Source organism: Salmo salar, chromosome ssa05, assembly GCF_905237065.1.
Source record: "Salmo salar chromosome ssa05, Ssal_v3.1, whole genome shotgun sequence".
NCBI lineage: Eukaryota > Metazoa > Chordata > Actinopteri > Salmoniformes > Salmonidae > Salmo > Salmo salar.
The window spans coordinates 57,152,380-57,178,991 of NC_059446.1; the positions used below are offsets into that span (position 1 = coordinate 57,152,380).

The following is a 26,612-nucleotide window of genomic DNA, read 5'->3' on the forward strand; positions in this document are numbered from 1 at the left end:
TAGAGACAATCACAAGGACAGGTGAAACAGATCAGGGTGTAACAGTACACCATCAGAACCCCAAAATATACATTTGTTTTACTCCATTGTTTGTAAACCATTAAATTGTAAACAAACACTGACTGTGTAGGTTTAAAACATGGTTAAAACTATCATTTTGATCTAATGGATGGTCAGTCCCAGTACTGATAGCTTTGTTTGGTTACGTTCTCCAGCCCCATCCCTCAGCTATTTACCAAATCAATACCAGGGTAGCCGCTTTGTTGTGCTGTGCAGATTTCTCCTTGAATTAATCTATTTGAAAAATCAAATCAATTTCTTTATCATAAAATACAAACTCTTATAGCCCTTTAAGCTTTCAAACATGGCCAGCTTCTCTTTCGAGTCCTTATTTTGTGCTGAACCTTTTTTTGACCTCAATTCTCATGGAAAGGTTAATTTGTCAATTAAATGATACTCCAGTAACATTAAGTTCAATCATGTTGAATATAATTTGGACATCAAGCCCACACACAATAGCGACCACTACAGTGTTAGAGTTCATGAACGATGAATGGCACGCTTCTCTTTGAAGTAAAAGGGTTTCTTTAATGCTGATGATACCATTTACCTTGCTCATTATTCTTGTCAGGTCAGGGCATACCTTGATGGTTGATATTTACCATTTCATTGATCTGTGGTAATTTAACTTTTTCTTCTTCTGAAATACTAATAGCGTCTAATACTCATAGAATTCAAGCACCAAGCTTTTCTCTGTGGTCGCTTATTGGAATGGCATGATTATATTATTAAACAGGCCATGACCTCCCTTGCTGTACAGTGTACAGGTATGTTCAGTGGGTCCATGTGCTCCATGTTATGAAAGTATTCACCCAACCGTAGCATACCACCATGTAACTCTATCCTGTTTGCTTCACTCTCTGTCCACACCAGATTGAAATAGCGCATAAGAACCAGGCACCGATGTTGATGGGTCCCCCACAAGGCAACAGCTTCTTCTCCTCTGTGATCCGACGAACATGCAGCGAGAGCAAAGACTGAGTAAGAGACTTAGCCTTCGGCCTCTTCAGAGAAACAAGCCGTCTTATCCATGGAGGTCGCTGGGTTTGATGCCAGAATGCTAATTTGTTAGCCTAGCTCCATTTGGGTCGCTAGGTCATGATGCTAGGATTCCAAATTGTTAGCCTAGCTCCATTCAATAGCATACTGTAGCTGTGCATGCTACTTCTGCCATGGAAATGTCAATGCCCCCTTACTTATTTAGAGTGAGGAACTACAAGGACAGAGGCTTTGGTACATGATGCGGTGCCACTCCACAATGCCAACGCCGTGGCATTGTCCCTCTGGAACAGTTGTTTGCCTTTCCAGATTATAACTTTATACTGTTACGATGGCATGTTTTTCGAAATGTCATTTTTATAGTGGTCTTGTGCAACGTGCCATGTGGATCAAGTCCTTTGAAGGAAGCGACACATTTCTGTCAATCATTGAAAGTCATTTGTATGGTAAGGTATTGATTTTATCTGCATCAATGTTTTGAATGTGTTTGCATTTGAACACCCCAATGCATGATGGACTTTGGATTACTGTTTATGAAGTTAACATATCTTTCAGGGTGCATAAGGATGAAATTGAGTTAACATATAGTATAAGCTTTTGGTCTAAGGTAATTTGCTTCACAATTCATCTGGGCACTGACTATCTCTTCAATGTTGACTTCATCAGAGAATGGATTTAAGAATCTCAAAGGCTCTGTTAGGTTTCCCGCTAAACATGTTTGACGGGTTAATGCTCAAATGTCTTGCAGCTGGATTATAGAAACTATTTCCATTAAGGATCATAGACCAATTAAGGAAAATGAATCGGTAACAAATGCATGCACACGTCACATGACATACACACTTTTCCTATGTTGCACGGGATACCCAGACAATTTCTTCTAATTGTGCAGTGCACATCTTGAGTCGCATGGACAACCAAGATCTACTGTATTCTTGAACCTGTGGAATTGTACTGCGTTGGTCCTTTTGGAAGTAAAACACTTTGTCAGGGTTTAAGTACTGCCTTTCTCTCACAATGTATGAAATCATATCAACCTGAAATCAACCTTTTGTGTTCAGGGAGTCCTGTTTTTCAAGGCCAGGTACTCAGGTATTTTGAAGATATAATGTTGCTTAAAGGTTTATACACTTAACTATTATTATAGAAAAACCTTTCAACGAATAGAATTGAGTACACCACGTAGTACAATTATCACAGTCAAGACTCCAGATCAGGTTTTGACCTCCTTGGGTTATTGATTTGTTCAGTCTTTTTCAGCTGTTTGCCATTGAGAATGATCCCAATACATCACTCATACATGCATACATTAACCAATTAGAACTCAAGTCCAAATGTGAAATTACTATTGACATACTTGAGCTGGAATTGAAGAATCAATCATGAGAATCAGTCTAATCAATTTGCATGACTGGGTTATTCAGAGACAAGAAGAAGCTCTGTATTCTCCTTATAGATATCTGCAGAGGCTATTTGGTCTTGCACATGATATGCATATAAGTAAGGCTGACCATAAGAAGGGCCTGATATTGTTAACCTGAACAGTATTTTGTATTTTTAATTTCAGAAATCTATAGTGACTTATTATATTGACATCATTCCTCCAGTTTTCACCTAAACCACTGACCCATACCTCAATATAATATACTACCAAAGATTAACAGAACGGAAGGCCATATTCCGATCACATATTCAGATCAGATCCATACACTATTTGAAATTCTTCAAATCTGTTACACAAGAATGACACCCAAACTGTACATGAATAGATACAAGTTTTCAACTGAAATGCATTCCTGCATGTTTTCTAACTACAATTCAAGGATAGAATATTACTGTATTGGATTTCTGTCTCTGTTCAAAGTGCCATCCTGCCTATGGAAGATTTGGATCTGCCAACTTTTCCATTACTTTGCTTTGTAAGTGCAGTGTTTGTTTTGTACAGTGAAGTTGTATTTTTGTACACAATGTTATTTTTCTGCATAAAGTATTGCTCTTCTCTGTAAATCACACCAATGTGTAGTTCTGTTCAAAAACTGAACAGAACCTGAAAACAATTAAATGTAGTTGTCGTTTGACATGCTCATCTACATGTGTTTTACCTTTGACCCTGTTGACACCTAATGGCACTCAATGGCACAATGTCACCTGAGACGGGTTGACTGTCACCGACAGGACACTCACTATCCTGTTAGTGTTCTTACACCTGCTCTAAAGCTATTTATACAGTGGATACACTCAAGTCATGAGAGATGCCTGTCAAACTGTTTACACCCTGATCCTGCGATGACCCGTCAATGACCCTTTAGCATGCTTTTTTCTTGTTGCTTGATTCAACTAAATCAATATATGATTAGTCTTAAAAGAAATGCCCCTTACCAAATCTAATCATTTCCTTTAGCCTATATTACTTAAAAAAATAATGAGAAGAACTTTGATTGTATTACATCATTTCATTCATAACTCCTCATTCATTATGATCTCATGTATATCTTTACTGTAGGCTTACTGTACATTATACATAAACAAATGAATGCCTTCTGCACAAAGTAACTACATGGTGTTGCTACTAATTCAATACAATGTAAAATATCAACTGGAACACATAGCTAATGCTTGTTTTCCTAACTCTAGGGATGTTGCAAATGAGTGTTGCACTAGTGTTTACCTCTTCGCTTGGTGTCAGATGGACAGGACACTTACGCTTGACCTGTGTTTCTCAGGCCTCCGGGGGTTTCCACAGGAGTGACAAGATAATTCACTTCCTATCCCCATCAATGTCTTAGGCATCAGGTAGCTTAGCAGTTGGAGCTTTGTGCAAGTAACCGAAAGGTCGCTGGTTTGAATACCTGACCCGACAAGGTGAAAAATCTGTCGATGTGCCTGTGAGCAAAGCTCTTAGCTCTAATTTGCTCCAGGGGCGCCGTACTATTATGGCTGACACTGTAAAACAACACATTTCACTGCACCTATCTAGTGTATGTAAGTCGGAAGTTTACATACATTTAGGTTGGAGTCATTAAAACTCGTTTTTCAACCACTCCACACATTTCTTGTTAACAAACTATAGTTTTGGCAAGTCAGTTAGGACATCTACTTTGTGTATGACACAAGTCATTTTTCCAACAATTGTTTACAGACAGATTATTTCACTTAATTCACTGTATCACAATTCCAGTGGCTCAAAAGTTTACATACACTAAGTTGACTGTGACTTTAAACAGCTTGGAAAATTCCAGAAAATGATGTCATGGCTTTAAAAGCTTCTGATAGGCTAATTGACATCATTCGAGTCAATTGGAGGTGTACCTGTGGATGTATTTCAAGGCCTTCTTTCAAACTCAGTGCCTCTTTGCTTGACATCATGGGAAAATCAAAAGAAATCAACCAAGACCTCAGAACAAAATTGTAGACCTCCACAAGTCTGGTTTATCCTTGGGAGCAATTTCCAAACACCTGAAGGTACCACGTTCATCTGTACAAACAATAGTACGCAAGTACAAACACCATGGGAGCACGCAGCCATCATACCGCTCAAGAAGGAGACACGTTCTGTCTCCTAGAGATGAATGTACTTTGGTGCGAAAAGTGCAAATCAATCCCAGAACAACAACAAAGGACCTTGTGAAGATGCTGGAGGAAACAGGTACAAAAATATCTATTCCATAGTAAAACAAGTCCTATATCGACATAACCTGAAAGGCCGTTCAGCAAGGAAGAAGCCACTGCTCCAAAACCGCCATGAAAAAGCCAGACTACGGTTTGCAACTGTACATGGGGACAAAGATTGTATTTTTGGAGAAATGTCCTCTGGTCTGATGATTCAAAAATAGAACTGTTTGGTCATAATGACCATCGTTATGTTTGGAGGAAAAAGGGGGAGTTTGTATAATATTAGGAATAACTGTGTAGAATTTCCCCCAAATCATTAGATTTTGTATATTTACATTTTAGTCAGTTAGCAGACAGCTTATTCAGAGCAACTTAGAGTTAGTGCATTCATTTAGTGCATTTATAGCTAGGTAGGACAACCACATATCATAGTCATAGTAAGTACATGTTTCCTCAATAAAGTAGCTTTCAGCAAAGTCAGAGCTAGTACGGGGTGGAGTCAGGTGTGAGTGTTAGTGATATCTTTCTTTTGTAAAGCCCCAGACTGCTCTCACTGTGTGTTAGTGTCCCATTGTTTATGATGCAAACCTGTCCTCAGTTGCCCGGTGACCTGTGATTTGCGTACAGGTCAGTGCCTTCTGCAGGTCTGAGGCACACAACAATGTATCCCTTACATTAGGGGAGAGCTGCAGCTTTAGTAAGTCCCTCTGGAACCACTTGAAAACGCTGTTTCCATGGTCACAAAGTGTGTGTGCTCACGTCTGTGTGTGTTGCCTCTGAATGAGAAAGGACAGAGGGAGCATGTGTTTGTGTGAGAGATTGTATGTGTGTGTGTGCGTGTGTGTACGTGTGTGTGGATGTGTTTAACTATACTTGTGGGGACAGAAATTTGACCAACTGGGGACATTTTGTTAGTCCCCACAAGGTCAAATGCTATTTCTAGGGGGTTTAGGGTTATGGTTAGAATTAGATTTAGGGTTAGAATTAGATTTAGGTTTAGAATTAGGTTTAGGGTTAGGCTAAGGGTACGTGTGTGTGTGTGTGTGTGTGTGTGTGTGTGTGTGTGTGGGGCGAGGGGGGGGGGGTGTTGGTTATTCTATCCTTGTGGGGACCTAAAATCACAAGGATAGTAAAAAAAAATCATTGTGGGGACATTTCCCATGTCCCCATGAGGACAAAGGCTATTTTAAGTTTAGGGTAAGGGTTTAGGTTTAGAGTTAGGAGTACGGTTTAGGTTTAGCTTTAGGTGTTAGGGAAAATAGAAGAACAAGCTGTGTGTGTGTATATGACTGTGTGTGTGTGTGTGTGTGTGTGACTGTGTGTGACTGTGTGTGTGTGTGTGTGTGTGTGTGTGTGTGTGTGTGTGTGTGTGTGTGTGTGTGTGTGTGTGTGACTGTGTGTGACTGTGTGTGTGTATGTGACTGTGTGTGTATGTGACTGTGTGTGTATGTGACTGTGTGTATGTGACTGTGTGTGTGTGTATGTGTGTGTGTGTGTGTGTGTATGTGTGTGTGTGTGTGTGTATGTGACTGTGTGTGTGTGTGTGTATGTGACTGTGTGTGTGTGTGTGTATGTGACTGTGTGTGTGTGTGTGTATGTGACTGTGTGTGTGTGTGTATGTGACTGTGTGTGTGTGTGTATGTGACTGTGTGTGTGTGTATGTGACTGTGTGTGTATGTGACTGTGACTGTGTGTGTATGTGACTGTGTGTGTGTGTGTATGTGACTGTGTGTGTGTGTGTGTGTATGTGACTGTGTGTGTGTTTGTATGTGACTGTGTGTGTGTTTGTATGTGACTGTGTGTGTGTTTGTATGTGACTGTGTGTGTGTTTGTATGTGACTGTGTGTGTGTTTGTATGTGACTGTGTGTGTGTTTGTATGTGACTGTGTGTGTGTTTGTATGTGACTGTGTGTGTGTTTGTATGTGACTGTGTGTGTGTGTGACTGTGTGTGTATGTGACTGTGTGTGTATGTGACTGTGTGTGTATGTGACTGTGTGTGTATGTGACTGTGTGTGTATGTGACTGTGCGTGTATGTGACTGTGCGTGTATGTGACCGTGCGTGTATGTGACCGTGCGTGTATGTGACCGTGCGTGTATGTGACCGTGCGTGTATGTGACCGTGCGTGTATGTGACCGTGCGTGTATGTGACCGTGCGTGTATGCGACCGTACGTGTATGCGACTGTGTGTTTGATCAAGAACGTGCTCTGAGAAACATGCTCTCAAACAAAACAAAACAGGTTCTGTCCACAGGTAACCTATTTCCTTCTTTCAAATGTAGCATAAAGTAAAGTATAATAAGTGGCTTTTTAAGAGCCCAATTTTTGAGAAACATTGATTAAAGTTTAGACCAACATGACATGCACACGCAAGCACACACACACACACACACACACACACACACACACACAGACACGCACACAGTTGTGACACTGTTCTTCACAAGTTGTTCTCTTTAGAAGTTAAACACACTTGATTAAAACTGTGCCTGATTGAAGGGTGGAAATCGGATCCAGTGAAAGACATTGACAACCAATAGGAAACGGAGAGCCTTCTTTTTCCATGGGAGGCCCCAGGAGGCGAAGCCATGCCGCGCGAAAGCAACACTAGAGCTGTGTGCGCGAGCTTCAGCCGGCAGATTCAGCAGTGGGCTTCACGTCGCTGACTTTTGTTTCTTACTAAATACAGACAGAAACCCGTGAATGAATGCGGCACATATTAATTAGGTGAGTGTCCCTATTCTTTTATTTTCTATTTTGTGTTTACCTTTGCCTTAGAATATTATTTTTAAAAGCGTTTGGTCACGTTAGGTGGTTGTTCTCAATATTTATCGCCAACCTTGGCACAGCCTATAGCAAGAAGTGGACCGTTTGTAAACAACCTTATGCATAGCCTACCTCTTTACAAAGGTGAGTAAACACAACTCATTGTGAGCTATGCAGCTAACATATCAATTATTTACGTTTGTAGTGGGATAATCGTAGTGCAAGTTCACTGCGGAGGTGTTCGTACCTTTATGAATTAAACTGTTTCAGGTCGACTACCTCGGTAGGTTTAGACGGTCCATTCATTTTGTTCTTCCCCCCAATCCATCTTGATATAGGGTGTTCGGACGGCACATCTGCGGACAATTCTGGCTAATTGCTTATCAATTAAAGTAGAGCATTAGCGTTGCAGAATGGATGGGATTCAAGACCAACAAGTGCCTTATATTAAATCCAATGTGAGTGAGAGACACTTTTTTTTAAAACGTATAATCCAAGACCAAATAACAAATAAAACAGCATTTAGATATCATGACATTGTTATTCATTGTGTTATTAAGTTGCTGTAAAACCTGCAAGCTGGTCACTCAGTTGGTCGCTCAGTCACCTCCTCCATGTGCAGATGTATGTACGGATAGCATAATATTTGAACTATTACTGTGTAATACATGCTGTTATATATTCTAAGGAATATTGTAATAACGTTATTACTAGTAATCACTAAAGTGTTGCATTTCCTCAATAGTTATAGGTAAAGAAAAGGGACAGGGTCAAGTTTAAAAGTGTGTGAGCTGTGTGATTGATGGACATCTATTGCTCTCTCAGCTGTCATCTGTGTAAGTGTGCTAGTACACAACAGAATCACTCCAGTGGGAAACATTGATTTGTTTTCTCCCTTTTAGAGGCCACAAGGGAAGACGTCTTACAGCGAGAGACCAGCAAATGACAGAAAAATAAAATTAATTAACTCTGACCTGGCCCTGGACACTGAAGGTAGGTAGAGCAGAGGGGACGAAAAAGTTAATTTCACGGCTTCTTAACATTTAGCAAAATTCAATTGGTTTGTGGCCACCTGCACTCTTAAGCAAAATCTCAGTTACAACACTTTCACCTGTGAAGATTGCGAGTAGTGGCTACAGACCCAAATTGAGTTGTTATTAGTTACACACGTGCCTCTGAATCATCTGGCCAAGCCTCCAATGGCATTCTAAGCCTATCAGCCTGTCATAGTGGAGGGAATTGTTTCTGAAGCTTTTTTGTCCTATTTTTGTCCTCCATTGTTTTATTCTCCTAGAACTCTTCCAGGACCTCAGTCAATTGCAAGAGACCTGGCTGGCGGAAGGTAAGTGTTTACCCATTTACTGTACTGTCGAAGCTCAACAAGCTCACTTGGTTTAAAAGACAGAGTAAGAGAATTGGAGAGAAAGGGAAAGGTAGAGATGTAGACAAAAATCGGCCCCAAGTTCCATTCCTACTAACGTGCAGTCCAATTAAAGCTTCTGTGGAAGAGGCACCATGTGTGTCATGCATACATTAGAGACTGTGATGAGCGTGGTCTTGAGGGAGACTGAGGAGGCTCTACTCAGTGTCATCACAAATTACCAGAGAAAGCTGTCCGCTGCTCACTGTCTCTTCTGCTTTTGGCAAGAGCTAACGCACACGAGCCGCCACCACCGCACCAACTCCACCGGTTGTCTACCATCTCCTCACTCTCTATCGCTCTCTCTCTCTCTCTCACACTCCCTCACTCAATCTCTTTCTTTTCCTCTCAGCGCATCTCTCTAAAGATCATCCTCCATAGCTGTAGTATCAGCTGTCTTCTCCGTTTCTTTATTTTTCTTTTGGAAGAAAAATAACGGATTTACTTTTGACTTAGAAAAATCAGTTGGTCTGTGATCAGCAACTGAGATTTTTTGTTGAGTTAGTTTTTTTGTTTGTTTATTTAATACTTTTTTTCTAATGGCAAGACTTGCTCTGTGTGGTATAACTCAGACGTGATGCTTCAGGATTTAAGCGCGGGTGTCTTCTTTCCACCCTGTTTGCAGCACAGAAGTTTTGGTTAGTAAAGAATATTGATCATATTGTGCCTGTACCATTTTCGTAAGATGCATGTTTCCTGTGTTTGTGCATGTCTAAGTTTGTAAACGTGTTAGTCTGCTGTTTGTATCTACATTTGATCTTCTTCTCTTGAGTATCATTTACATATTGAAAATGCTTTTCTTTGCATGGGACATTTGTATTAGTTTGCAATGTTTATTCTTTACAATTAATTGATTGCTAATAAGCTGCATTGTGCGTTAACAGAAAAACATGGCCTTTTATTCTTTAAAACTTTTGTTGGTACATTTTGGATGTTACTATTGCTTTGATTACCTTTAGAGTGAGCTATAAATTATAATATACAGTATGTCCAATCTATGTTATTGGCATTAGGTTTTAAAACATGAAATCACAAAGGTTCAGACTCTGAGTAAATAGTGGTGTAAATATGAAGTAGGATGTGGATTCAACATGTGAGTTCTTTGTAGCTTCTATAAAAGTAATCTACATGACTTTTTAATCATTATCATTTCCCATGTCAATATGATTGTATGCATGCGTGACAAATCTTGAAGTTTGTACTTGCCTCTTGCTTAGGGACCAAAACAAGCCCACAACATTTTGTGCTGTATAATTTGGTCCCATCACTTTAACTCGTATTGTAAATGTACCATGAGTTCCCTTTCTACACATAGTATAACAGCGTTTATCTCTGTATGTGAGACATCCTTCTCAATGCACTGCATCTTTATTTTTCTCCTTATATGCACTACACATCATTGATTTATGTGGACTGCATTATGGGAGACAAAAACATGCCAACATCTTGTGTCAGCTAACTATTTAATACAAATATTGTTTGGATTAGGATTAGGCTACATTTGGTATCAATAATGCCATCATTCTTTTGTGGTTCAATCTATGTCAGTGTCAGGGCTTTTGTCCTTTGTTGGTCTCTCAAGCTTTGAGGGGAATCGAGGCTTGATGACAGATTGAACTTTTGATGATTTATATTCAGACCAGATATTTCAAATAGAAAAATGTATACTTATGGTAAATTGTTTAGATACTTTCTTCAGCTCTACTGTTGCACTATATAAGTATTGAGCAAGACAACCTGTTACTTTATCCAGTAGGCCTTAGTCTCTACTGGCAGATGATTCTAGTCGTAATGTTAAGGTCTAAAGTATACAGCAGATCCTTAACCAATAATATACATTTTTATTATACTCAATGAACTGTAATGCTTTCTGTTAATTTTTATTTTTTTTGCGGTTATCTTATTACATTTTCCACAGAGGTAGAAACATATTTCTCCCTGCTTTGCACAGGTGGATAGGCAACTTAATCATTGATGAGATTCATCTATTCTTTAATACATTTAAAAATGCTTGCAGGTGTAATTTAGGGGTTTTAAAAATGAAAAGTATGCTTTGAAATAGATATTGGAATACTTTACCAGCTACTCTCTGCCAGTTAGATTATGAAGTATATACTGCAGGGCTTGTAAAAGAGTAAGATGTCGTTTTAATATTTTAGTATTTAAGTGGGGGAAAAAGGACTTGGTTCCTGATATAGATATTACTGTAAGGAGTACAGTTCTGCATGTCATGGATCAATGTGATGTACGTTTCAAGATTGAAGTAGATTTAATAAATTACTTCCTGTCCATTAAGTTCAAAAGGAATACCTAGCTACCTATTTCAAAGATTTATTCATTCAGGTAATTGGAAATAAGAGGAGGAATTATGGGAGACAGACTGAATTTCCGACATCACAAACCGAGAGGTTGAAGGGTTCTTAACCTGGCCATTTTGGCCAAGGCTTTTTTTCTCTCTCTTTTTGGGAGTTCTTCAAGTATCAATTTCACTTTGAGATCTATTTGGTGAGGTTGCCACAATTTTAGAATACTGTCATTTAAAAAAAAAAAAATGTTGACACAAATGTGAAAATGATAGTTGATGTAGTCTGGCCTATTGAATGCAAAGTTTTAAAAGGAGACGGTAAATCTTTTCCTCACCCCGTTCTTTTCATCTCAGCCCTGCTGGCGCGCTAGCTAGATTTGTTTGAAACCGAACACCATCAGACACACAGCACTTGTAGGTACAGGAGCCTGATGGTGTTGGGTTTCAAACAAATCTAGTTAGCGCGCCAACAACAGGGCTGGGATGAAAAGAACGGGTTGAGGAAAAGACAAAGGATGTGCCACTACTGCTCAGGGCCTGTGTATGGGGCTTTGCTGTTTTTCTTTTCTCTCTTCTTTTTTCTCTTTCTCTCTCTCTTTTTGTGAATGGCGGCAGAGTTCCAGTTTTGGTGCTCGCCCCAGGAATTGTTGCAGGGATCAGCTGGCCCATTCACAGACTGGGTCCAGTGACTCATACATCCTGCTGCAGCTCCTGGCTGCAACATCACTTTGTCCCCCTCTCCTTTCCGCCTGTCCGTCTCCATCCTTCTTCCCCTCTCGCTTTGAACCTTGCGACTTTGTGATGTCTGCAGTGCGCGTGTGTTACACAGTGCTAGCAAACTTGAGGTAGAAAGAAGTTGTACACGGTTGTGGTCGAGACGTTGTTGTTTTTTCTTTGAGTGGTCCGGCTTGCACTGGGTGAATGTTTGCCAGTCATGGTCTTGTGGTGGAGCCAGTATTTTGAATTTAGAGAAAGTTCTGGTTTGTAATTATTTATAGTGGCAAGGTATGACATTATTTTGCACTAAAAGGTGCTTTGTATGAAACGGTTCAAGTTCTTACAATGGCCATATTGATGCAGAAATCACAGTGCATACCACACCCTCTACAAGAGGGGGCTTGGCTGGCACAAAGAGTTGAAGTCAGCAGGTGCACAGGGTTTTACAATTTATACTTCAGTTGCTGTTATGTTGATCTTTATCACTATACAGTATTGCACCATACAATACAATTCATCAAGTGTGTATTAGAACAGTGTACTTTATTGACAATTGTTTTACGGTGAATATTAGTTCACACAAGGCTTGACCTAACAGTTTTTCACTTGTTTTTACACAACTTATATTGTGAGAAAATAGGAGTTTTTATTTTTACATTTTCTTGGATTGTTTGTTTTCTCTCGTTTTGAAAAGTGAAAATCCTTTTGAAAGTGAAAATACAGAACAACTTGATCATGTGATACAGACCTGCCTCGACATGATACTGATTCAGTGATAATGAGAATCCACCTCTTTGTCCGTAAAAATAGACGTGCTAATGACACATTTAAATTTCTCATATTGCCGTTTGCCACAATTCTCCAAACTCGTCAAACTTCAGGGACCTAAAAAGTACAAATATGTGTGATATAAATATGTACATGCCTAATTGGACCCTGTGCAGAGCCTTCGTTATCTTAGCATTAGCCGAAAGCACAGGAGTGTGAATGATAGGTGAAACCCTCTGAATTGGAGCAGAGCTGACTTGGCAGGTACAGGTGGATTCAGCAGTGGGGAAGAACCCAATTAGCTACTGTTAACAATGGGTGTTATTGCTATCGGCGTGGAGATAGCAAACTCCTGAAGCTACAGCATCATCAAAAAACTGACTAGACAACCTCAGGACTTATGTAATAAAGAGAAAGATTATTTCTCCCTAGAGACCGTTATTTTAACTTTTAGCTACCCCATTTGCATTCTGTTTGTCCATCAGTGCGTTATACCGTGGATAAACATTGGGAGGATTCTGTGGTTACATTGCTTTGTTCATGAATAGATAAATGTCCATAAAGGGATTTTTTATGTCTTTAGGGGCTTTTTGCCAAAGGAAAGGATTGAGATGGTTAGACTGGATATCATGAATCTGGTGTTGTCCATCGGCTTGAAAATCACCTTTTCCTTTCCTCTCCTCTCTGATTCTTTCTTTAGCTCAAGTTCCCGACAATGACGAGCAGTTTGTCCCAGACTTCCAGACTGAAAACTGTGAGTATATGATGCCACAATGTTATTGTATTTGTGTGTGTGTGTGTGTGTGTGTGTGTGTGTGTGTGTGTGTGTGTGTGTGTGTGTTTGCACTTGTGTGTATGTGTGAGTGTGTGTGTTTTTCCATGTCTCTCAGTACTCCCACCTTCACTCTCACATGTGCTCTCCAGAGAGCTAGTCTTGCGGGTTGGCAGACAGGGGCAGAAGAGAGGGGGTAGAATAGGTAGCTATGATATTATAGCACTGGGGTTTATTTATGTAGGAAAACATCTAAATATTTTGAGTCGTTTGCAATGAGTGATAATAATCAAATAGTGTTTTTTTATATATATGTATATATATAATAATCTCAAACTCAATATTTTCCTACAGTATTTTATCCTCTGTAACTGTCAGTATGTGTTGTGGTGGTTATACTGGAAGAAATCCAATATATCTTGACACAAATGCGTTATACATTATAATGCACTTGGTGGCACAGTACAATGAGCATTTAAAGTGAGTGGAGGCGAGGCTGTTGTTGGCACTGTGTGGTTATGAAGGAAGTCAGCCAGCGTGGAGACAGAAATGGAGTGAGTGGAGCTCAGTGGGATCCAGTGCTAGCACATGTCTTTTAGATGAGCCAAAAGGCCTGTGCAACAGTGAGAAAGCAGGAAACTGTGTCTGTAATGACCATTACCCCCCTTTATCACTCACGTGTTTGATATTCACCTATTTTATTCATTTCAATACTTTTATTTCTACATATGTCTCAAGGAACTGTTTGGCTTTGAGGAACCTCCTACCAGTTTCTCTGAGCTCCATTGACGTACAGTATGGTACAAAGCCACTATAGGATCCAAAATGGTTGCACAGTAACATCCATAAGGTCTTGAGGTCCCCATGTCCTTCAAAGCCATCCATGGCCCATCATGTCCATTGTAGTAGGAGACTGCTGACCATAGGAAACGTCCTGTTGGCATGCCAGAGCAGACTGGAGAGGCACAAACAGATGGTGGGAGGGAGGGCGAGGGCACCGTGGTTGGGCTCTCGAGCAGGCGTCCCAGCCTGCAGCACTCCAATATGGGTTTCACCAAGGAGAGAGTGAGAGAGGATGGTGGGATTGTTTAGAGGTCAATAGAGGTAAAACGAGGAGTATGACATGTGCAGTCAATTCATTCTTACAGTATGAAGAAATATACATTGAGAACAGGTGGAAACGTGGCAATAGACTTTGAGAACACTTTTGATATAAGCTGATCTTTTTTACATATTTTTTTGAGCTTCAAAGAGAAGCATTCATGTCCTCACTTTATCACCTCACTTGTGGACAATTTTTCCATGTCCGTCAACCATACTAAACATCAAATTTGAAAGGGAAACTTCCAGACACTGAATTTTAAGGCTTTGCACATGGAGGAGACATTTTCTTTGTCTAATACCTTCAATGTTAGTGGTTTCCATGCTCTCATTAGCATAACTTAGCAGGGTATGAAGAAGTACTGTAGGTGGTGTAAAATGAGACCACATGTAATCAGCAGATAAGCTCCTAACATTAACAGTAATGGCAAGCACTTAGTTTGTGAAAATTGATTTTTTTTCTCTCCCTGTTGCTATTTTATGAATGGACTGGAGAAATATCTGCCAAAAGTAGACTTCGCTGTAAATGCCAAAATACACAGTTTGTAACCCAACGCACACAACTGTTGCCCTCAAGGGCGGTTTGTGGTAATTTGGAATGATTGGCACCAAAATGACATTTATTAGCTTGCAGCTAATATAGTGGCTGTATTGAGAAAATTCACTGTGAACGGCATAGCTGGTTGGGAGGTATTTCAAATATGATTTAAATAAGGGAACTGAAATAATCAATGAAAGAGATAGTGTGCACTTACTTTGTGCACTGCAAAGCGTAAAGTCAGAGACAAAATGCAAATAGACTAAAATCTGTATTTATAAAAATCAATGATCAAAATGTTGTTTGGAACCAAATGTATGCTTTGGTTTCTAAATAAGGAATAGGTCCAAACAAACAATAGTAATTTCTTATCAAAATATTAAAATGCAAATAATGTGAGCAAGCATAACACATGTTTATTTTGTACAGAAAACCAGCCAAAGAAGTTGACAGAATAGTTGAGAAATTCAAATGAAATCCATTCAAAATGATGTAATTAACTGTCGTAAATGCTTGTTCTTAAGAAACACAGTCATTTAGATAAATCAATCTGTAGATAATCACAGCAATTTAACATTGATGGACCTGACATTCTAAAAAGGTTTATCTGTTCTCATTACAGGTGATGTCTTCCATATTGATTGGAGTACATTTGGCACCCCACTGATAAATCTATTGTGACATTTCCATCTCTATTTTAGGTGCCTCTCTTAGAGCGCATGAGCTATTCTTAACATTGTAGCGCATTCAGTTAATTTGCATATTAACTTACTGTGTTGTATAACAAAAACATAATTTCATAAACCATAATTATAGTGAACAAAAATATAAACGCAACATGTAACAATTTCAAAGATTTTACTGAGTTACAGTTCATATAAGGAAATCAGTCAATTGAAATAAATTCATTAGACCCTAAATCTATGGATTTCACGTAACTGGGCAGGGGTGCAGCCATGGGTCAGCCTTGGAGGGCATAGGCCCCACTTGGCAACCAGGCCCACCCACTGGGGAGCCAGGGCCAGCCAATAAAAATGAGTTTTTCCCCACAAAAGGGTTTTATTAAAGACATAAATACTCCTCAGCACCTCCACCCCCCTCAGACGATCCCACAGGTGAAGAAGCCAGATTTGAAGGTCCTGGGCTGACGTGGTTACACGTGGTCTGCGGTTATGAGGCCGGTTCGACGTACTGACAAATTCTCTAAAACGACGTTGGAAGCAGCTTATGGTAGAGAAATTAACATTTAGTTCTCTGGCAACAGCTCTGGTGGACATTCCTGCAGTCAGCATGCCAATTGTATGCTCCCTCAAAAATTGAGACATCTGAGTCATTTGGTTGTGTGACAAAACGGCACATTTTAAAGTGGCCTTTTATTGTCCCCAGCACAAGGTGGACTTGTGTAATGATCATGCTGTTTAATCAGCTTCTTGATATGCCACACCTGCCAGGTGAATGGATTATCTTGGCAAAGGAGAAATGGTCACCAACAGGGATGTAAACAGAATTTGAGAGAAATACGTTTTTTGTGCGTATGGAACATTTCTGGGATTTTTTATTTCAGCTCATGAAACATTGGGGCCAACACTTTACATGCTGTGTTTATATTTTTATTCAGTGTATGTCCATTGATAAATACATGTACATCACAAAACAGTAAACAATAAGTCTCTGTTACTTATTGTCCCTCTTGCCATAAGCCTTTAATTAGCCAGATAAGGCTGCAGCCACTGTGTCTGCGACTCCTGTGACGCCGTTCGACCTCGTCAAATGTCTCCCCTCAGGAAGTACCACTTTGACCTCCGATCGATGACCCGTAAAGGTCGCGCCCCACCGAGGCCAGCGAGACCTGTGAACATCCCCTGTGCTTTGCCACAACGTGCCCCGTGCATCAGTCCCCTGGGACCCAGGCGTCAGATGGGGTGTTGACAGATTGACTCCTCCACACAGAGAGACTGTGACACTGTCACACAGGCCAAGCTGTCAGTCAGCAGTGAGAAACTCAAAACATCCGCTTCTCTCAGCTCCTCAACCCCTAAACTACTTCCTCAGTCATCAGCCCCGGAATGGACTTGTTTTACAAGGCCCATTCAAGAAAAATATACACTGGGCTGGCAATCGCCCATGTAGACATTTGAGCATGGTTCTAGCCCTAAATAACCAGAGAAAAGACAAGCAATTTTTGTTTTTTGTTTAGTTTGATAGATTTTCACTTCCCTTCATGATCGCTATCTACTTGGGTTTATACTCTCCTCAGTCATTGTGGATGTGCCTGGTGCAACCGCGTGTGCATGTTCGTGCACGTACGTAGCCTACGTGTGTTTATTAGCGATGACACGCTAGCTCTCCAGGTACCCAGGACTGACTTGATCCTGACTGACTGGGTTTTCATCAGCGTGGCCAATTGAATTAGTGTTGATCATGACTCAAGATGATGGGACGTTAATCAGGACTGATTTGGCACTTAACAGCTTCTTAAATGCACAGGCCACTGTGGGAAACTGGGCATAGGTACAGAGAGTGGGCTCAGATCAATGGGCCTTGTTAGTGTTGTCTGGACAGTATTGGCAGTTAGCTGAAATGTGATAGGGATTTAGTGGAGTCTAGCCCTGCTTTGAGATTGTCATATTTCAGGAAGGAAGAGTGAGTTACAGTGAGTGATGAAGACTGGGATTCTGGACTTAGAATTAGAAATAGTCTGCATAGATATTCCCGGCCCTGGCCTTAGGGATAGCAGTGGAGTAAGATGAAGTACTGGATATGCTTTTATGTGTTGAGTAAGGATTTTATATGTGGTGGAAGGGCCTTCAAAAGAGGTTTACTTTCCATGGTGATATGACTATTGTACATTTGGACATATTGAGTACAGATAAATAATGAATGAGTTACTGAATAAATGTTTCAACATCACCAATCTAATGTACCTTTCCACCTGTCTCCTCTCCATCCTCCCTCCCTCCCTCTCACACATACATGTCGTAGTGGCATTCCACGGACTGCAGCTGAAGATCAAGAAGGAGCCCCACAGCCCCTGCTCCGAGCTGGGCTCCACCTGTGGCCAGGAGCGGCCCTTCAAACTCCACTATGGGGAGAAGTGCCTGTACAACATCAGGTAGGTAAGCCACAGCACCAGTCACTTTCCCCTATCTGGAACCAACAGAGCCAGATTGCATACAAAGAAATAGACTAACACCCAAAAATGAACATCATAGGTTTTGGTGGTTTGGAAAATATCCTGTGGGGTATTGAAGTAGTATTTATTTGACCTGTAGTGACATCTCACAAGGATTCTGCAGGTAAATGTGGTTTGATTAAAATAAACATTAAACACACGTTGTGCAGTCTTTTTTCATCTCTCCAGGCTGTCCAATATATCTCCACACTGTTGGATGGATAATGACTGCTTCATTATGATTGCTTGATAAACTACAGTACTTCTGGCTTCCCACCCTGTTTTCAATGCTGTATTACTTAATTGCAGTCATTCCCTATGAAACAAAAGGCCAGGTGCTGTGCTAAATGTTTCAAGTTGGATGCACTTGACTTGGGGAATAGATCTAGGATAATATACTGTCTACCTAAGGTGCAAGTTCAATTAAATTCAATTCAATGAACTGCTTTTTCAAATGAACCAATACACCCATGGCACAAGAGTTGCCTAGTTACATGAAATCGTGAATTGATTTGACTTCTGATATATGGATTTTGATATATGCTTACGATATTACAGTACCATGTACGTCAAGGGTCATCTTGAAGAAGTATTCTAGAAGAGGCGACACAAAAGTATTTGAAACCCTAAACAAATACGCTAAAATATATATTTTCTTAAAGAAGGAATATGTGTAAAAATTCAAATTCAGAATTTTGTCCGAAAAGTTTTTAAACTGTCATTTTCACAGTTTCACTATAACATAAAAGACGATTGGATATGAAAAAGGATAGCGTTCAAATACTAGGCCGCACTACAATGGCTTCTGTCAAATGGCATGCATGGATATAATGTAAAAACAACATCAGACTGATCCCTCCACCCCGTGTGTCTCTCAGTGCCTACCAGCAGCACAAACACCCCACAGGCATGAAGCCCTCCAGCCCAGCGACGCCCCCCTGCAGCACCCCCGTGTCCCCCCTTCATCATGGCTCACCCACGACAGTCCCCACCCCCAAACCAGACAGGACGTACCCCCACCTCCAGCCCTCCCAGCCCCTCCCTGACAGCGCCTACTCCATGGACCACAGGTACTGTACTACACAGCTACTGTATACTTGAGGCCACCACTACATCATCTTTAAACTGGCACTAACAAAACATTATCGACATAGTTTCAAGTGCACATTTTACGTTTATTTGATCATTTTAGTACATTCAGTACAGTTTACCAGAATCTAGATGTACCATTCTAATTAGACACGAGGGTTGTATAAATTGTCAAGCTTTAGGTATAAACATGTGTATTTATGTCAGTCCATCTGTCTCAATCGGTTATCATGAAAATTTGTGAAAATGTCATATTTTTTCCTTTGTCAGATTTCGACGTCAGCTGTCGGAGCCCTGCCACTCGTTCCCCTCCCCACCGTCGATGTCTCGGGACGGAAGGCCCATGTACCACAGACAGATGTCCGAGCCCAACATCCTGTTCCCCCCACAAGGCTTCAAGCAGGAGTACCCCGACCCCTTGTTTGAGCACCCTGCCATGGTGGGGGCGCCCATTCCCCCCACGTACCCCCCCTCCATGATGATCAAACAGGAGCCCAGGGATTTCACCTATGACTCAGGTGAGTGGGTGTGATGGGTGTCTTCTTCTTTATTGGGGGGAGGCGGGGGTGGTCATAGAGATACAGTAAAATATGTTGTATTTAATATTGTGTTGTCATTATCTTATTTGGTATTTGGTATTTTGTTAGGATCCCCATTAGCTGTTGCGAAAGCAGCGGCTCCTCTTCCTGGGGTCCACACAGAACATGACACATGAGATAATACAGAATGTTAATAGACAAGAACCGCTCAAGGACAGAACTACACACATTTAAAAACTTCACATGTAGCCTACATATCAATACATACAGCCTGCAGGACATGCTTTGTGGAGTGTTGTGTCAAAAAAAAGCAGAACATCTCTTTATTACGGCCGGACCTCTCCCCATCTTTACAACCATTGAATCTATAACTAGGGTAAGAACTATAGAAAAATGTAGCCTACTGCATATTTATATTTTAGTGTCCATCATTAGAGAAATATGAGAAATTCAACCAAAGGACACTCTTTTCACTCAATAATATAACCAAATACTTGAGCATTTGGACCCACCACGGCATCAAACCACCGTCTTTTTAATCAGACCAGATAGTTGTCATTTGAGGAATGGGCCTGTTGATTGGATTAACCCATTATTAGCGCAGGGGGTTCTGGTTTGGGTGTCTGTGCCGGGCTCCATTTCCTGTGGTGCTGTAATCTTTGTGCCTGGTCACAGTCCGCCCCCGCAGAAGGGGTGGTGGAGTGTTCTAACCCCCCCGGGTCCCAGAAGCCTGAGGCCACGCCGGGGCATGAATGAATGAACCTGCACTGGACTGCTGGCTTCATTCAAGGAGAGATTACTGTGGAGTGGTGTAATAGTGTGCCCAGTCAGGGTGGAATGTGGCATCCACTGCAGAGAAAGATTTCAATATTAACAGCACTGAGCTCCCTTTGAGTGGGCCTTCTCTCTGTAACATGAGCCCTTTTCAACAGGGACATGTTCATAAGAGAGCGCAACAGAAAACCAATGTTTCTATATCCAGGTAGTCCTCACTATTTACATTTGAGTTATTCAGCAGACTCTTTTATCCAGAGCGACTTACAGTAGTGAGTGCATACATTTTCATACTGTCCTCCCGTGGAATGGAATCCACAACCCTGGGGTTGCAAGCACCATGCTCTACCAACTGAGCCATACTGGACAGTTTATTTCAGTCTGTTGTCTTCAGTTTGGTGTCTAATGAACACTACCCTGCAAACATTTACACAGGTTTCCATGTATCTCGATGGCATGGATGAACAGAGGGAGTTCTTTTCCAGCATGTTTTATATCCCAGATTGACCATTTAGGCGAATTTATTAGCGGTCATTCTGCAGCTTGTTTACTAGACCAGGTCTGTTGAGAGGATGGGAGGGGAGCCTGGTAATTTCATTAGCAGTAATTTCCTCTACAAGCCCATTACTTTGATGAATTAAATTAACAGGATTAGTCATTTTATTGACCATTCACTTTGTAACTGTTTCGGCCCTTTGATTGTAACCAGCAGCTGTAATGTTGTAGGAGGGCCAGACATATACAGTATAATATTATACTGTTGTAAATAGTACCAGTGAAGTTGTCGGCAGTGAAACAAAGTCATCACAGCTATCATGTTTCACTGCTGAAGAAACAGAACAGGCAGAAAACATGGCCGACACGTTATGCTACATTTACTCCAGCGCTGCTAATAGGTTATCTTGAGCTTAGCCAAGACTATGACACTACACTGTTCAGTACTAGTTTCATATTGTAAGCGTAGTGTTGACTGAGCTCCAGTGTGATGCTAGAAGACATGTTCTTTTATCAGGGGCAGTGAGTGAGCAGTAACTGACTACTCTCAGATATCTGATACTGTCCTAATGCTGCCTTAAGGGCTTCTAACACCCATTCTCCCCTGTCTCCAGCAGAAGTGCCTAGCTGCCATTCTGTCTACCTGAGGCAAGACGGCTATCTGGCTCACAGCAGCAGGACTGAAGGTGAGGGATGACGCTTGGGAGATATGCATGTTGGTTGAGTTATTCATCCCGTCCAAGTTGCCGTTTTCCTAATGCGATTTCTCGACACTGTCTCATCTATCAGGCTGCATGTTCGATAAAGTCGCGAGACATTTCTACGACGACACCTGCGTGGTCCCCGAAAAGGTTGAAGGTGAGACGTCCAAGAGTCGACACAAACTGCTGCTTTCACTTGTAATTTCAATCAAAGACATTTTAAGTCATTGAAACATGTGAAATGACAACCTCCTCCCACCATCCCCACTCTAGGTGACATAAAGCAGGAGTCAGGTCTGTACCGTGAAGGTCCAACCTACCAGCGCCGAGGGTCACTGCAGCTCTGGCAGTTCCTGGTGGCTCTCCTGGATGACCCGTCCAACTCTCACTTTATCGCCTGGACTGGCCGGGGCATGGAGTTCAAACTCATCGAGCCTGAGGAGGTGAGAGCATGTCTGTCTCATCATATTCCACATAGAGTATCTTAGTCCCTTCATGCAACAGTGACCAGATTATTCTGATCATTGAAGTGAGTTTGAGGTGAAACCTGCTCTTCAAACGGTCAGAATAATGTGTTAGGAAACGTTTTGAACGAGGCAATGTACCGTACTGACGTTCTTTTTTTTATTGCCTCACCACGTGCTAAAAGTATGTAATCTGATCAAATCAAACACACTGTCAACCGGAGAGTGGCCTACTAAATATTTCAATTAACCTGTTCCTAAAAATATAAACGGTGTTGACGGTTCGGCCCTTTGAAATAGAACAGGTCTGGGTTTGTGCGCTCACATCGCAGACAGAGAGGCACAGTCAGTGTCCGGTGTGTTGGTAGGGTAATGGTTAGTGGAGTGTGTGTGTATGTGTGTGTTGGGGGGGTGTACCTTGGCATCGGTCCACATGGCCCAACTCAGTGGGACCAGCCAGCTGCAGCGAACAGGGCGGCCATTCATACCATCAGGTGACCAAACGCGCTAACTTTGGGCTTTGGGTGGCCGTAAATTCTGCCTTTGGCCCGGGCAGGTGTAACACATGAATGAGCATGAGGACATGAAAGGGGGCGCAATGTTTTTAGTGTTGGGTCCAGGCAGAGAGAGAGAGAGAAAGAGAGAGAGAGAGGGGATGAGAGACAGGGTTAGAGAGAGAGAGAGAGAGAGAGAGAGAGACAGGGTTAGAGAGAGAGAGAGAGAGAGACAGGGAGAGAGAGAGAGTGGTATACAGAGACAGTGGGAATAGGGCTTTAGAATGGAGGATGGGAGGTTGTGTGGTCTGGTAGACAGGTGCTGTAACATCTGCTGCCTGCTACACTGGGTGGGTGACAAGTTCCTAATGAACACATCCCTGTCAAGGGGTGTGGAGTCTGGTTCCACTCTAATTGCTGTTATTAGGAAATATGGATTAGTAAGCTTTGACATTTAGACAACGTCATTGCATTCTTACCGGGAAGTTGTGTAACATAACACTACGTGTTATGTTCTCACCTCTTATTATGCACAGGGAATATGTTACAAGACTGAAGCCACTAATCCTTGACTAAACATAAGAAATGTGATCTTTCTATGGCATTCTGGTTCTATTCATTTCACCATGGCCATTTCCCCTTTGTTTATGTGTGTCTGTCTGCTTGTGGATGTGTGTAACAAAGGTTGCACGTCGATGGGGAATCCAGAAGAATCGACCAGCTATGAACTACGACAAACTCAGCCGATCGTTACGCTATTACTACGAAAAAGGCATTATGCAGAAGGTAAAAGAGGCCTAGGGCTGCACCCTGACAAGAGACATATGACGATGGTTCTGTGTTTTGATTAGCTGTGATACCTTCTTCTCCATAGTCAACCATGTGCTCTGACAAATGTCCCTTTGGGGACAATAAAGTTAATCTCATTTTATCTTATCTAATCTTATCTCCAGGTGGCAGGGGAGAGATACGTGTACAAATTTGTGTGCGACCCCGAGGCTCTGTTCTCCATGGCCTTCCCTGACAATCAGCGGCCCGTGCTGAAGACGGACATGGAGCGGCAGATCAACGAGGAGGACACAGTGCCGCTGTCACACTTTGACGAGAACATGGCCTACGTGCAGGAGGCGGGGCCCTACTGCAACCCGCCACACCCGTACAGCGAGGGCTACGTTTATTAACGTAAAGCCCCAAGACGCCGAACTGCAATGTACTTCACAGTCACTACGAACGGGGGGGAAAGACTTTGTCATTCAGAGGACCCCGACTCACCCTCTCTCACAAACTCCACCTTTTTTCTTCACAATTTTGTTGACGTCCAAGCCGTACTGCAGGATAGAGAGTGCACTTTATGGACTGACTGACAGTGTGTGAACCTGCGGGGGCTAACTATGTAATTGGGTCATTTCAGATGTTTATGTTGATTTTAAAGGAGGGATCCCCCCCCCGAGCATGCCGTATTCGTATGAGACAGGACTCAAAGGCCAAAGGTCACATATGGACATATTCCTGCAGTCTAGGCAGGTGAATCCTCAGAGCTTGAAGAAAAAAATTCATCCTGATCTTTTCGACAGTTACAGGAAGCATCCTTAATTATTTCTCTCAGTCCTCTTTTTGTTCAATTGCCCTTTCATCTCCATCATGTGTACTTTCTTACTCATTTAAGTGAATAATGCAATGTATTGTAATGACATGCTTTTAAGATACTTTTATGGTGAAGTGACATAATTATAGACTTGAAACAGTAATGTAATTATACCAATCTTAGTTGACATCTACATGCTGCCTTGCTACCAGTTTTTAACGTGCCCCTTTGCCAATACTGACTGCCCAACAGTACATCATGATATGACTGCGTTTTGGGTTCCTTTTCAAAACCGCATTGACTGTGTAGACCTGTAGGAATTCGACACGAAACGGTCAGATGCAATCAAATTCACCCTAAACATACTTTATTATATGTAATGCAAATGACTTGTATTTAAAAGACAAATGAAGCAGAGACTGTACCTTTATTTAGTCTTTGCATTTTTATGTATATCACACCAGCAGTCAACTTAATGAATTACATATTTAGAACAAACATTTCATTCTGATTTGTCCTACATTATATGACACAAATGGTTTTTATGTTAATGATGTGTAGCAGTTCAGCCATAACACTAGTTATCCAATATTTCAAGGCCACAATGTGGGAAATGTACAAAACAAACATTCCTTTTAAATCCTATTACACAATGTTGCTTTCCCCTTTTAAAATCAAAGGTAATGTGAGGAATGCATACTGTACAAAAAAGAGAAAAACATGCTAAATGAAATGAAATCATATCTAACTTTCCTTTTTAGTTTGTAGACAAATGGTGTAAATGTTGCATACAGGGGTTGCATTTTAATAAAAAGGTATCAGAAATATTTTGAATTTTATAGTATTATAAAGATCCATGTTATATCTGAAATAGGGTTTCCATGTGTTATCAGGTAAATGCACATTGGTTGCTGCTTCTAATTGTAACTGTGATTTTAATAGTCTAAAAATAATGGCAACTGCAATTCTGCGTTCTATGTTTAAGTGTTTTGTTTATTCATATGTTTTGTTTTATATTCTTCAAAAATGAAAAAAATGAGGTCACCACGATGAAGTTCTGTAAAAAGTATACAGGTTGGGATGGGATTAGCAATAGCCAAAATTCTGGAATAAAATAGTGCTGAAAAACTGGTATATGCGTGATTGTCACCCATGAAAATATGTATTTTTTTTTTTACCATGAATACAATATTTTCTGATTTATTTAAGTCTTAACAAGTAAACATTTGTAAAAAGAATAGAAGTATGGGATCTTGGTGAGCTATCTATGGCAACTATTGAAATAGAAAATATAATTTTTGTTGTAATTTCCACAGCCAATCTTACCACAAAACCTCTTGTTGCATTAAACACAAATATTCTGTAAGGTTTCAAAACCACATTAATCAGTAGATTTACTGACAGGCATAAAAACAATTAGACCAGTTCAACCAAACATGTGTGGGTTGGTGTAGAGAAGTGCAATGGAGAAAAGTAACTCGTCAATTTCCAGGTTGGTGGGGATACTCTCTACCGCAAAGCATTTAACCACATGTGACACACAAAGAAAAATCAATGTCTAATTTAAGGCAGTATTTTTTTCATGTTGGACAATTGTTGGTGTCTTTTATTCCTACTCTTAAAAAGCTGGAGTGTCAGTAATGAAAAAGTAACACTGCCTTAAAGTTATTATTGCCTCGTGTAAAGTGTCACTCGTAAAAAAATCAATGACTAATTTAAGGAAGCGTTGTTTAATTGGTTTCACTGGGGGAAAAATGAAAACGGATGTGTAAGTAATGAAAAAACACAGCTTGCCTTAATTTGTCAGGCCAGGTTACAGGCAAACCCTATTATAGGTCCTACTCTTAGATGTTTTTATTGATTGCCTATAGTGCAATGTATTGCCCCTTTAACTTTATCCATCTGATTGCTTTTTTGAAGCATTTACTAACACCTAACTTTTAATATGATGGATTTCATATTATTTGATTACAGGGTCATTCCACCAATTCAGTGCTTTGAGAAGTGTAACTTGGTAAAAAAAAAATGATTTTACCTAATTTTAACATTCTGTCATAAAGAACACATGTTCAACTATACTGAACAAAATTATAAATGCAACATGCAACAATTTCAGTTCATATAAGGAAAACAGTCAACTGAAATAAATGAATTAGGCCCTAATCTATGGATTTCACATGACTGGGCAGGGGCGCAGCCAATCAGAATGAGTTTTTCCCACAAAGGGCTTTATTACAAACA

The 26,612-nt window shown here is 40.8% G+C and overlaps 2 protein-coding genes across 7 annotated transcripts in view; both read left to right on the forward strand.

Moving 5' to 3' along the window:
* Positions 1–3,137, forward strand: part of dgkb (diacylglycerol kinase, beta) — a 49,094-nt gene extending 45,957 nt beyond the window's left edge. Inside the window, exon 25 of the mRNA XM_014200606.2 lies at positions 934–3,137. Within this exon, the coding sequence (XP_014056081.1) occupies positions 934–1,041 (108 nt within the window). The 3' untranslated portion in view covers positions 1,042–3,137. The remainder of the gene's footprint in view (positions 1–933) is intronic.
* A 4,136-nt stretch (positions 3,138–7,273) lies between these two features.
* On the forward strand, positions 7,274–25,503 carry etv1 (ETS variant transcription factor 1). Of its 6 annotated transcripts, XM_045718407.1 has the most exons (14): positions 7,274–7,398; positions 7,521–7,581; positions 7,776–7,895; positions 8,340–8,430; positions 8,732–8,779; positions 13,348–13,401; positions 18,041–18,170; positions 19,109–19,300; positions 19,590–19,837; positions 21,742–21,813; positions 21,917–21,985; positions 22,102–22,271; positions 23,471–23,572; positions 23,740–25,503. In XM_045718407.1, exons 3-14 carry the CDS (start codon positions 7,851–7,853, stop codon positions 23,965–23,967), a joined length of 1,449 nt encoding a protein of 482 aa, XP_045574363.1. In that variant the 5' UTR covers positions 7,274–7,398; positions 7,521–7,581; positions 7,776–7,850; the 3' UTR covers positions 23,968–25,503. The 6 variants fall into 6 exon arrangements, with proteins under 6 accessions (XP_045574363.1, XP_045574362.1, XP_014056077.1 ...); XM_045718406.1 differs by having other exon boundaries at positions 7,274–7,581; XM_014200602.2 differs by lacking the exon at positions 7,521–7,581.
* The last annotated feature ends 1,109 nt before the right edge of the window (positions 25,504–26,612 follow it).